The sequence below is a fragment of the Phoxinus phoxinus genome (genome assembly GCF_949152265.1).
Source record: "Phoxinus phoxinus genome assembly, chromosome: 10".
In the NCBI taxonomy this organism is placed as follows: Eukaryota; Metazoa; Chordata; class Actinopteri; order Cypriniformes; family Leuciscidae; genus Phoxinus; species Phoxinus phoxinus.
The window spans coordinates 4,423,194-4,437,387 of NC_136885.1; the positions used below are offsets into that span (position 1 = coordinate 4,423,194).

Sequence of the window (14,194 nt, forward strand, 5' to 3'; positions counted from 1 at the left end):
AGGTCTGTTATTTCTTCTGATGTATTGCATATTCAGATATTCATACAACAAAATATTATAAGACATTTGTGTGAAAATGGTCAAAGAGTTAACATGCATTTTGTAGTTGTGCAATCAATTATTGTGTCACTTTAGTTTGGGGAGCACATATTCACTGATAACTGTGACTTTTTCCTCAATAAACTCTTAATTTCTGCTTATTAATAGTTAGTAAGGTAGTTGTTAGGTTTAGGTATTGGGTGGATTAAGGGATGTAGAATATGGTCATGCAGAATAAGGCATTAATGTGTGCTTATAAGCACTAATAAACAGCCAATATCTTAGTAATATGCATGCTTATAAGCAATAGTGAAAATTTGGCCCTCAAACTAAAGTGTTACACATTATTCATAATTAGGTGACAAGTAGAGTATTTCTTCATTGCATGTGTTTGCATGTCCAACAAAATGCTCTTGAAATGATCTCATTATAAGGAATTACATGCAAGTCAATAAGCCAAAAAAAAACAAGTTGTTACTTTACTTTCTGGTTTACCGCTAGTGTGTAGTCCACCATGTGTGAACAACAAATCATGACGTGAAAAGTCTTTCATAAAAAGTTGAAATTATCAGATACAAAGTCATATTTAAAGTCAGATATAATGACATGCTAAAGAAATTGACATAAAAAGTCATAATTATGACAAAAACTATTTACACAAGTCATATACTAAGATACTTTATTTTATTTTACTAAAATGATTGAGATACAATGAAAATTTTAATTCTAAAGTCATAATTGTGACATAAAAACAATTTAAATAAAGTTGAGATACACAAGTCATATACTAATATTATAACATAAAAGTTGAAATTATGAGATAAAAAGTAAGTAAATATGACATTCTAACTCAAAATGATGAGAGCAAAAGGTCAACATTATGACAAAGACAATTTACATCAGTCTAGATACATCTAGTCATAATATAGTAAGATACTAAGTCATTATTATAAGATACAATTCTAAATTATGACATAAATCACTTTTAGGATTTATGCACATCTTGACGCTTCCCTTCAGCTTTTGTATCCCAAACTTCACATAATAAACAGGTGTATGGGAAATAGCATGTGTGTGTGTGACCTGTGCAGTCCAGGACCGCTGTTATGTCCCTCAGTGCTCCACTGGATTGTGTGATTGTGAGTGTGACTCTATGTGTATGTCTCACTACTGTATGTGTGTGTGTGTGTGCAGAACGCAGCTCGTATCGTGCGGGCTCTGTTCGAGATCGCCCTGAGGAAGCGCTGGCCCGTCATGACCCACCGGCTGCTGAACCTGTGTAAGGTGATCGACAAGCGTCTGTGGGGCTGGGCTCACCCGCTCCGGCAGTTCAGCTCGCTGCCCTCGTCTCTGCTGTCCCGGCTGGAGGAGAGGAAGATCACCGTGGACCAGCTCAGAGACATGGGCAAAGACGAGATCGGTCAGTCTCACAACACACTATCAGCTGCACTTCCCAGCTGTACTCTGGCAGAGACGGTTAAAGTCAAGTGTGCTGTTTTTTATTTAATTTTTATTTCAATCTAGTGTTTTGCACATGTTTCTGTGTTGGTAGGGTTCGGGTTAGGCCATAGAAAATATCATTAACCTGATCTAAAATCAATGTGTGTGTGTGTGTGTGTGTGTGTGTGTGTGTGTGTGTGTGTGTGTGTGTGTGTGTGTGTGTGTGTGTGTGTGTGTGTGTGTGTGTGTGTGTGTGTGTGTGTGTGTGTGTGTGTGTGTGTGTGTGTGTGTGTGTGTGTGTTAAAAAGGCTTATAAATCGGCCACAACATGTTTTTATTTAAATCTAGTGTTATGCACATGTTTCTGTGATGGTTTAGGGCTTTAATATCATTGTCCTGATATACAATCAATGGAAGTCTATGCAGTGTCTTCACTAATACAGTGAAACAAATGTGTGTGTGTGTGTGTGCAGGTCACATGTTGCATCACGTGAACATCGGGCTGAAGGTGAAGCAGTGTGTTCATCAGATCCCTGCCATCCTGATGGAGTCCAGCATTCAGCCAATCACACGCACCGTCCTGCGCGTGCGCCTCACCATCACCCCCGACTTCAGGTGGAGTGACCAGGTAACCATGGCAACCGCATCCAGCGCGTCACACACTGCTGTTAGTCTTTGGAAAATCTGAAAGTTCAATTCTTTACACCAGCCGATCCCAAACTCATCCACACAAATATCCAGGCCTAACTTGATGTATTTGAATTACATATACAACTTCCATCGATTTGGATTACACAGTTTTAGGCCTGCTCCAGATTACACCATTTGTTTGTCATGATAGTCACTGTGTCATATTCCGAGATGTTGACTCCTAAAATCTTGTCGTGGACAAGAAACATGTCAGACTACTTTCCGACCAGTCATCGCGTGCCGTCTCACACACACAAATTCACTCGCCCACATATACTGTATACACATGCACTCTCGCTCACTCACTCACACACACACACACACACACACTCACTCGCCCACATATACTGTATACACATGCACTCTCGCTCACTCACTCACACACACACACACACACACACTCACTCGCGCACACACACACGCACACACACTCACTCATTCACACAATTCACACTCTTGCTCACTCACTCGCGCACACTCGCTCACTCACTTTCACTCACGCACTCACTCAATATCGCTCACTCACACTCACTCGCGCACACATTCACTCTCACTCACTCACACACTCGCTCACTCACTCACTCACTCTCAATCACACACTCACTCTCACTCACTCGCGCACACTCGCTCACTCACTAACTCACTCTCACTCACACACTCACTCAATATCGCTCTCACACTCACTCGCGCACACATTCACTCTCGCTCACTCACACACTCACTCTCACTCACTCACTCACTCAATATCGCTCACTCACACTGACTCGCGCACACATTCACTCTCGCTCACTCACACACTCACTCTCACTCACTCACTCACTCAATATCGCTCACTCACACTCACTCGCGCACACATTCACTCTCGCTCACTCACACACTCACTCTCACTCACTCACACACTCACTCTCACTCACTCTCACTCACTCACTCACTCACTCTCACTCACACACTCACTCACTCTCACTCACTCTCACTCACTCACACACTCACTCACTCTCACTCACTCTCACTCACTCACTCACTCAATATCGCTCACTCACACTCACTCGCGCACACATTCACTCTCACTCACTCACTCTCACTCACACACTCACTCTCACTCACTCTCACTCACTCACTCTCACTCACTCACTCTCACTCACTCTCACTCACACACTCACTCTCACTCACTCACTCACTCAATATCGCTCACTCACACTCACTCGCGCACACATTCACTCTCACTCACTCTCACTCACTCTCACTCACTCACACACTCACTCTCACTCACACACTCACTCACTCTCACTCACTCACACACTCACTCACTCTCACACTCACTCACTCTCACTCACTCTCACTCACTCTCACTCACTCACTCACTCACTCAATATTGCTCACTCACACTCACTCGCGCACACATTCACTCTGACTCACTCACTCTCACTCACTCACACACTCACTCACTCTCACTCACACACTCACTCACTCTCACTCACTCACACACTCACTCACTCTCACACTCACTCACTCTCACTCACTCTCACTCACTCACACACTCACTCACTCACACACTCACTCACACACTCACTCACTCTCACTCACTCACTCTCGCTCACTCAAAGACTCACACTCTCACTCTCACTCACTTTCACTCACTCACTCACTCTCACTCACTCACACACACACACACACTCACTCACTCACACACACACTCACTCACTCTCGCTCCGCTCACTCACAGACTCACACTCTCACTCACTTTCACTCACACACTCACTCACTCTCACTCACTCACTCTCGCTCACTCACTCACTCACTCTCACTCACACACACACTCACTCACTCACACACTCACTCACTCACTCACTCTCACACACTCACTCTCTCGCTCACTCACACACTCACTCACTCACACTCACTCACACACTCACTCACTCACTCACTCACTCTCTCTCGCTCACTCACTCACTCACTCACACACTCTCTCACTCACACACTCACTCATTCACTCACTCACTCACTCTCTCACTCACACACTCACTCACTCTCGCTCACTCACACACTCACTCACTCACTCACACACTCACTCTCACTTACTCACACACTCACTCACTCACTCACTCACTCACTCACTCAATCTCGCTCACTCACACACTCACTCACTCACTCACTCACTCACTCACTCGCACACACAGTCACTCACACTCACTCGCACACACACACACTCACTCTCACTCACTCTCGCTCACACACTAACTCACTCTCACTCACGCACACACACACACACACACACACACAGTCACTCTTTACGGAACCCGTCGTGGAGGACCAAAAAAAAAAAAAAGAAACATTCTAGTCTTTTTATGGTGATGTCGTGAAGCATCGCAGACGCTAGTCGGTTGTCGTCCACTGTGACACACACTATACGAGATAAAACGATCGAATCTTGCGTCCCGACGCCCACTGTCGTTTATGAATCCCCACGACGCCCTACATCAAACGGATAATCTGAACCAGGTAAGATTTCTGCTCTAAAAACTCATGCAATAGTTTATTAATTATCTATAAGCATCTGTTTGATTTTATTAAAATAATCATATTTTCAAAAATGCATTTATTCAATATTCAAACATGCTAATAAGTATTGTTAGATATATAATTTTTTTTTTTTTTCTCATTACAGTTTTTGTTTTAGGTTACTGCATTGTTGTCCAGAAATTGTCTGGAACTCAAATGTTTTTGCGAGCGAACGCAAAATATTTAAGAGAAAACGCAAAAGCATTGACAATTTTTCCTCCCCTCTCATATTGTTTCCATCACCATGTCCCTTCAGGATCTCCGTAGACATGTTTTGGTGAAATAGTATCATGAGGCCCTTGGCAATTATGAGATAAAAATTGAATAAAAGGGATGCGCAGTCTGAAAACTTAAGTATAACTAAAACATTATATTTGTAATGCCCTTTAACTGTATATTCTCTCCCCTTACACTAAACTTAATCATCACAGAAAACTTTCTACATTTTTACATTTTCAAAAACATCACTTATTCTGATTTATAATCTTTTTGCTCAAAGAGACCAAAAAATGTCCCCACAAGGTCAAGAATTTCGGTTATTGCCATCTTTGTGGGGACATTTTGTCTCCGTGATTTAGGGTTTACCAGGACCACACACACACTCACTCTCTCAGACACACACACACACACACATGCTCTCACACACACACACAGGCTCACAGTAGGATCTGAAGGCATCATTGATTTGTCGTCTCCTCCCCTGTGTTTAAGAGCACAAAGGCTTGAATAGCCCAGATCTGTGTGTGTGTGTGTTCTCCTGAGGGCCACAGATGGGCCGCTCTGAGTCATGTGACCAGAACTCCTCCAGCGTGACACCCAACAGCTGGAAGACCATCAGCACACACTAATCACCCGCCAGTGTCCTCGCTCACACACATTAACATGGCATTAACAAACATTACATAACGCTTCATCCACTTAGTACTTCATGTACCTAATATATAATGGCGCTTTTATTTGACACATCTTACTGCTTTTATTCAGTAAGGATGCATTAAATTATGACTTAAGACATTTATAATGTTACAAAAGCTTTCTATTTTAAATAAATGCTGTTCTTTTGATCTTTCTATTCATCAAAGAATAAAAAAAAAAGACTATCACAGTTTCCACATAAATATGAATAGATAATAATCAGAAATGTTTCTTGAGCATCAAATCACCATATCATAATGATTTCTGAAGGATCATGTGACACTGGAGCTTTGATCGCTGGAATAATATGTTTTCAGTGCATGTTGAAGAACGTGCTGAATATGGCTATAGTTCAGGTTTCTAATGTGAATGAAGCTGTGTGATCAAACCGACCCAAGCGTGATTTATTCACACCCTGAGCAAAGCGGAAAAACTGTCTGGTGATCCGGACGCTTTCGTGCAAAATACGAGCCGCCTGACGTTGGATACGTACAGTATATCACTCGCTTTAACGTAAAACAGTCTACAGCTCAACAGCCTGTAAAGATTTCACTTACTTTTCACTAAATACAAGCCATCTGATGCAGCAGATCGTGTGTGTGTGTGTGTGTGTGTGTGTGTGTGTGTGTGTGTGTGTGTGTGTGTGTGTGTGTGTGTGTGTGTGTGTGTGTGTGTGTGTGTGTGTGTGTGTGTGTGTGTGTGTGTGTGTGTGTGTGTGTGTGTGTGTGTGTGTGTGTGTGTGTGTGAAGCAGTGATGGTGATCAGATGAAGGAAGGTCGTTTCTATGGCAACACTTCACAGTAAGGTTCATCAGCTGACAGTAGTTAACTACATTAGTTAACATGAACTAAGAATGAACAATACTTCTACAGCATTTATTAATCTTAGTTAATATTCATTTCAACATTTACTAATACGTTATTAAAATCAAAGGTTGTATTTGTTAACATTAATGCACTGTGAACTAACATGAACAAATTGTTAGTTCATGTTAGTTAATACATTAACTAATGAACCTTATTGTGTAGTGTTAGTAAAGTGTTACAATTTTTATTTTGGACTATCAGACCTCTCAAAACAAATGAGATAAAATGATAGAGAGATTAACACAAGCATTATGTGATTTGTCTGGAATTAATAGCCACTTGAAGAAAAGACCATTTTTCAATGGAAGTTTAATTTTATTTTATTTTCTCATGTAATAGACCTTATATGCGTCAGAGACACGAGAGCGCAGACATCTTTAGATTATTGTCTTTAAACTTCCGTTTTTGCGGTTGTATAGACCCTTTTCAGAGACAATTCATATAAGAGACATGCCACTTCCTCAATCCTCAATACAACTATATAAGGAAAACCCGTAACGGCAAAGATGGCGGTTGTATGCACATGTCCCGCCCCTCCCGCTGGAAAGCCAATCATCTGCTTTTAACAGTCAAGCCGGGAAACATTTAAGCCTATCGTCTGGTTCCACTGACGTGAACCCTTGCGCATAGTAGTAGTAAAATTATAACCTGTGGGGGGAAATTATTGTGGGGCAAAGTCATCAAACTTTTTCAGCGATTTTTATGATATTTTATTGCTGTTTCTATACATGCAGTGTTTATGTCCCGGTGACCAGTGAAAGTGCAGTTCTGACTCTCTGCCCATTTATTTAGATAGGAGCCTGGTCTTGTTAGTCCGAAAAATAGCTGCCCGGAGGCGTTGCCAAGATGGCGGCCGAGTGGCACGACTTGCCTAAAAGGACTTTGCCCTTTTATAGTTGGTAAACATTGTGGCGTATTTGTGTGGGCGGGGCTTATCTGGAGGCAGAAAGATTCTAACTATGACCTAAAAAAGTCATGTAGCATTATGAGAAATCTGTAGATAACGTTACTTAACCAAACCATAATCCATTACGTACCAACAAAAAGACAACAGTTTATTTACATTAACTTTCCTGATATGAAGTGTGCGCTGCATACGCGAGCATTTTTTATGATCGTTTCTGTGCAGTCCGCTCGTTTTATTGCGCTTAACCACAGCTGTCGTCGGGTTTTTTTGTCTGGCAGTGGCAGCAGGTACACGATAACATTTCAAACTGCCTGTACTCCGTCCATTCTGGCAACACAACAACACAACATTTTAAGCTCGTTGTGTAGCCGACCCTGTGCTGGTCTGTATTAGCCGCCTCCAGTTGTCCGTTTGTTTTGCCTCCAGCTAACGCTGTGACGTAATTGTGACGTCGGCGCAAAAGGGGTCTGTATCTCTATGGCATCGCTGTCCAGGAGTAATTAGCTTTTGAAATGGATTTACTTAAGTTCAGAAGGTGCATTTTCATGTCTATTAAAAAAAGGGGGGTGACACTTAAGGGGTTAATGTAAAGTGAACAAAAGTTATCATGAAGATTGTAATGTTTAGAGCAGTTGTCTCAACCAATCTCAGTCGACTGGTAAGATTTTAAAACGAGACGTTCAGTCATAAATATGTAAGACCGCTGTGGAAATACAGACCGGAAGACAAAAGACAACTGAAAAGGGGCGGGGCTACATAAGCTCTATAGGTATATGATATATTTATAACTCATGTGTTGTTTGGTCATGTGGTTTCCATGGAAACCATAGTGTCCACTTTCATGAACGTTACAGATGGAGGTCATGTGGAGGGCTGGGTATCGATTCAGATGTTCCAATTCGATTCGATTTCGATTCTCGATTCAATTCCGATTCTAAATTCGATTCACGATTCGACTCAATGAATATAGATTTAATACAAATCCTATATTTATTTATTTTTAAACGGTGAACATAAGTTTACGAGTGGTTAATTAATAAAAAGAAATAGAGCCACAAACCTGTATATTAAACTCTTATTTTAGGTACTCTCGGGTACATTAAAACCCAACTTCAAACGCATACAATGAATAGACAGGATTTTGATGCAAGATGAAAAAATTTATGCTGAAAATTAGACAAGTCAGAACAGTCGCATGCCTTGATCAATCAGGATCAGGTTATTTTATGTTTAAGAGAAAACTAACATAAAATCCCACAGCATTCGCTGTAACATGGAGGCTGCAAGCCTAGAACACTGTAGGAAAACTGTTACTGGCTTTTGGGTGATGGGTATAAATAAATATGGAAAACAATTAATTTTTGGCCTTTGAGAATCGATTTTGAATCGACCACATTTTAAAAATCGATTAATCAAAAAAATTATTTTTTTGCCCAGCCCTAGTCATGTGGTTCTCTCTCTCATGGCTCTTCTGATGTGGTGTTCAACAGGTCCACGGGTCGGTGGGAGAGCCCTGGTGGTTATGGGTGGAGGACCCCATCAACGACCACATCTACCACTCCGAGTACTTCCTCCTGCAGAAGAAACAGGTACATGTGCTGAGCCAGATCACAGCATTACACACCGCACCTTTAAACGCAATGTAGCGTAAAGTCGCTGTCGGGCGGACACATCGTATCTCCAAAAACACTACTCTTCAATCAGGCTTCGTACAAGGTGCTTAAAGGGATAGTTCACCCAAAAATGTAAACTCTGTCAGTAATTACTCTCCCTCATGTTGTTCAACCCGTCAGACTTTCCTTCGTCTTCGGGACACAAATGAAGATATTTGTGATTAAATCTTGAGAGCTGGCTCACTCCTCCATAGGCTTCTGTGGGATCGAAACTTGCCGGCCCATAAAGTTAGTAAAGATAATGTTTAAAATAGTCCAAGTGACTACAGTGGCTCAACCTAAAGTTTATCAAGCGACTAGAATACTTTTTGTGCACAAAACCCCCCAAAATAACGACTTTAATCAACTCTTGATGTTCTTCTGTGTGTTCCTCTGAGTGAGTGCACGTAGTGTGACAGCGCAGCGCTTCGTCAGAACGGAGGCTCACTATTGGCCGACGTTGGTCATGTGTGTGATGTTGGCCAATATTGAAGCTGTGTTTTATTTCATCAGGGTTCGTACAAAGTGCTTAGAGTGCTTGAGTTTGACTTTTTGAAATGTAAGTCCTGGAAAACCCTTGAAAACACAGCCATGTTTATGAAAAGGTACTTGAAAGTTCTTGAATTAATGAAAGACAATAAATGTGAAGTTAGTGTTTATTTTTATTGATTAAACAATCTTTTCATGCAAAATTAGATATAGAGCCATTTCACATGAGTGTGATATTCCTCATATCCAAGTGTGTGATACAGCTTTCATTCCCTTTTAAAGGTTAAAGTTACCGCAGTCAATGCATGCGCTGCACTTTATTTGTACCATTTTTTTTTATTGGTTTATTTTTATTTATCTAGTTACCTTTTTTTTTTTTTATATATATATAATAAAGATATTGTTTGATAAGTGAAATCTTAAATATAAGGTTAAATATTTGCAGACGTAAAGGGTGACCAATAGTAATGATTAATGGAAAAAAAAAAGGTTTCTGCCCGACAGTGACGATATGCGGTTTTGTTATTGTTAAAACTTTAGAACTAAACCTATTAAAAATGGTTCATTAATTGAAGTTAAGTTCAATATGTTAGATAAATATTAGATAAAACTTAAAGAAGTTGCTTTGGAAACTAACTGAAATTGAGTTTAAAGGTCCCATGACATGGGGTTATTATATTATTTTATAATGTTTCCTGGGTTGCCCTTATAATGTTAGTATGTTTTTTAGATAAAAAATAGTCATAATTTAGAAATAAAAGGCAGTTTTCCTAGCCCAATTTAGCCTCTGATTTGAACGCTCTGTTTGAAGGGGCGTGTCTGTGTGAGATTCAGTGACATGTCATGGCTGACATGCTTGCATATGAAATAGCTACGCATCACATCAGAAACTCTCTCGAATACTTTTACTACAGCTATTATACGTTTTTACCATTACAGCTATCGAGATTAACAAATCGTCAGAAGTTTTTTAAGTATTTAGATCTATTCCCATCACATAAAATGTTGCCGTGATGAGCATTGAGCAGATGAGTCTGTTGTTGATCGCGATTATGAAGATCTTATCATTGCAACGCAGTTTCTGCACTCTCTCTAATGCTTTCACCAATGCAAACACGAGGATGTAAATACAGTAAGAGCTTCATGTGCAGTGTAACGAGCGTCATTGATTTCATAACGAGTTTGGCAAGTGTCCAGATAAACTCGCGCTGTGTGGAAAGATTGTTCTTTGATCGCTTTCTGTATATAATTTATTCACAATTTAAATACGATTATTTTCATCCTACTAATAGAAACAATGTGAAGTTGATATTTTAGTCACTGGCTTGACTTACTGAGGCATAAACAGCAGTATTGAACGATTTTGAGAGAAAGATTACCTGTCTGAACTTGAACAATTACACATCAGAAAGTGTTGCTTGAGCCCCATTCACACAGCACTTTGAACCCGGCAAATTGCCGGAAAATTGCCGGAACGCCTTCTGTGTGAACGCAAACACGACCCGGGTTTAATGCCGGGATCGATGCCGGGTTGGGGACCTAGTAACATTGCCGTGTTCAGACCCGGAACGCGCGCTGTGTGAACAAAAGCCAGGACAAATGCCGTAAGGGGTGTGTCGTAGTGATGATGCACGAGCCTTCGCAATGTGGTAGTTATCGTGCGACTCTGTTACTCTGTTAGAAGAAAGTTTGTGTTCGTCATCGATACAAGAAAGAACGAAAAGATGTCTGCAAACTGGACTGAAGCAGAGACCCGAGAGCTCCTTGCAATCCGCGCCGAAGCTGAGATCGTTCGTTCGCCACCTTATACGTCACATCATAACGTCACGCGTCTATCCGGGACATACCCGGGTTGTGTGTGAACGCGCTCTCTGATTCCGGCAAATCACTGGCAGTGTGAATGAACCATTTTCAAACGAACCCGGGTCAAATCCCGGGTCACTTTATCCGTGTATTTTCCGGAATCTCTGTGTGAAAGGGGCTTCTGTAACGTTAGCTCGATCGATGTATTTTCAGACGTTCGTCGAAGCCAGCGCTATGACCCAAGTTCAGGAAACAGTCGTCGGTGAAATGTGTGCCGCAGACATGCAAAACTTTGGGGAGTTGTGTCGGCGCATTTCCAGAGAAAATGAAATTAATCCACTGGTTCTTCTGGGGCTTGGATGAAGGAACTAAAAAAAGGCTTCGGTGTTCATTTGTACATCCAATTATTGAGCAATTATTATGCTTCGCTCGCTCAAAAGCCATGATATCTCCGTGGACAAACTAAAATCGCGCGCACGCGTTCCTGCTTCCTAGCTCATTTTCTCATGGACGGGAAGTATTCTCTGGGCGGGCAAAGCAGAGAAAGGGGAGGTAACATTCCTCCTTACGACGTCATGAGGAGATTCAAGATCAGCCCGATTGAGCTTCCACTTTCTCAAAGGCAGAGAAAGAGAGCAAAAGCTCGATTTACACCGATTGAAATTTCTAGAAATTTGGGGACCATATACAGGCTAGGGGAACTCATATTAATGTTAAAAAAACCTCAAAAAGTGAACATTTCATGTCATGGGACCTTTAAGTACTAAAATGGCTAAAACTGAAATAAAATATGACTTTAAAATTACTAAAATGTCATACTAAAAATCATCCGCCTCCAGTTATTTTTAGCTGTGTAAAACGTCTCATTAAGCTGCTTGATATTGCAAACTGCTATTTTTTACCATTATTTTAATGTAAGTAGTACAAACACACAGTGTTCACTGTTATTCTTCTAGCTATTTACCTATAGTGGCTAATGAGTTGAACGTTTCACACATTCACATTTAACTGGATAATGCTAATATAACACTGACTATCTGCACAAAAAATCCTCCATTTCAAAAGCAAGTGTGATTTTCTTTAGTAGCGGGTCGGATTGGGCGATGACCAATCGGTGTGTTACGGTGAGCTGAAGATAATCACATGTTCTCTGTCAGGTGTTGAGTGGAGAGCCTCAGCAGGTGGTCTTCACCATTCCCATCTTTGAGCCCATGCCTTCCCAGTATTACATCCGAGCCGTGTCTGACCGCTGGCTGGGCTCTGAAGCGGTGTGTATCATCAACTTCCAGCACCTCATTCTGCCCGAGAGACATCCGCCACACACAGGTGCGTCTCACACACAGACACACACACACACACTCACACTCACACACACACTCACTCACTCACTCACTCACTCTCACACACACACACACACACACACACACACACACACACACACACACTCACACTCAAACACTCACTCACTCACTCACTCACACACACACACACACACACACACACACACACACACACACTCACTCACACTCACTCACACACACACACACACACACACACACACACACACACACACTCACTCACTCACTCACTCACTCACTCACACTCACACACACACACACACTCACTCACTCACTCACTCACTCACTCACACACACACACACACACACACACTCACACTCACACACACACACACACACACACTCACTCACTCACTCACACACACACTCACTCACTCACTCACTCTCACACACACACACACACACACACACACACACACTCACACTCAAACACTCACTCACTCACTCACTCACTCACACACACACACACACACACACACACTCACTCACACTCACTCACACACACACACACACACACACACTCACTCACTCACTCACTCACACACTCACACTCACACACTCACTCACTCACTCACACTCACACACACACACACACACACTCACTCACTCACTCACTCACTCACTCACTCACTCACACACACACACACACACTCACACTCACACACACACACACTCACTCACACACTCACACAACTTATTTAGAACGAATCACTTTAATTTAGGGATGCACCGATATGAAAATATTTGCAGATAATCGATAAATCTTTACATTTGAAAACTGATAACCGATATATTGGCCGATAAATCTAAATACAAATTTTTACTTCATTTTTGAGAGTCTGGTTACAAAAATCAAAAGTCTCTTAGGGATGGGCAACGATTAATCGCATCAAAAATAAACGTTTAAATAATGTTTGACCCGACCGTCCGGTATAAGTTAAAACCCGAACCCCAAACCCGTCGCTGTAAAGATGTCAAGCCAACACAGCTTCGCAAGACCTACACTGCACGTAACTACTGAGCTCTTCATTGGTTAAAACCAGATAATATCGTATAATAACGTTTTTTAAACATTGAAATACACACATCGAGAGGTAGAAAATGTGTATGATGTAATGTTTTATTTGATGGCTGGCTGCTTTTGACAAAGCTGATTTCTGAAAGACGCAAGAGAAGTGCGGCTATTGATTTACGCTTTGAGTTTTCACTCGTGTATCATATCGCCTCTCGAGGTTTAAAACATTTAAATATACATATCAAACAGTAGAAGATGTTAATGATGCAGTATTTTATTGATAGTTCTCTTGATAAAGCTCTGATTTCTGAGAGACGCGGCTGTTTGATTTGTGGCTTGCTCAGTTTACACACATTCACTTCACACACACATTATTTAGTCATTTTAGAGGTTTATGTCCCCTGGCTCACCTATTATGTGACTGTGACAGGAATATTTTCCCTATTATTCTGTATAATTCA

The 14,194-nt window shown here is 41.3% G+C and overlaps 1 protein-coding gene across 1 annotated transcript in view; it reads left to right on the forward strand.

Annotated features, from left to right (window-relative positions):
* ascc3 (activating signal cointegrator 1 complex subunit 3) overlaps positions 1–14,194 on the forward strand; it is a 264,538-nt gene that overhangs the window by 186,486 nt on the left and 63,858 nt on the right. Inside the window, exons 21-24 of the mRNA XM_079626050.1 lie at positions 1,234–1,459; positions 1,953–2,107; positions 8,907–9,005; positions 12,518–12,686. Of these exons, the coding sequence (XP_079482176.1) occupies positions 1,234–1,459; positions 1,953–2,107; positions 8,907–9,005; positions 12,518–12,686 (649 nt within the window). The remainder of the gene's footprint in view (positions 1–1,233; positions 1,460–1,952; positions 2,108–8,906; positions 9,006–12,517; positions 12,687–14,194) is intronic.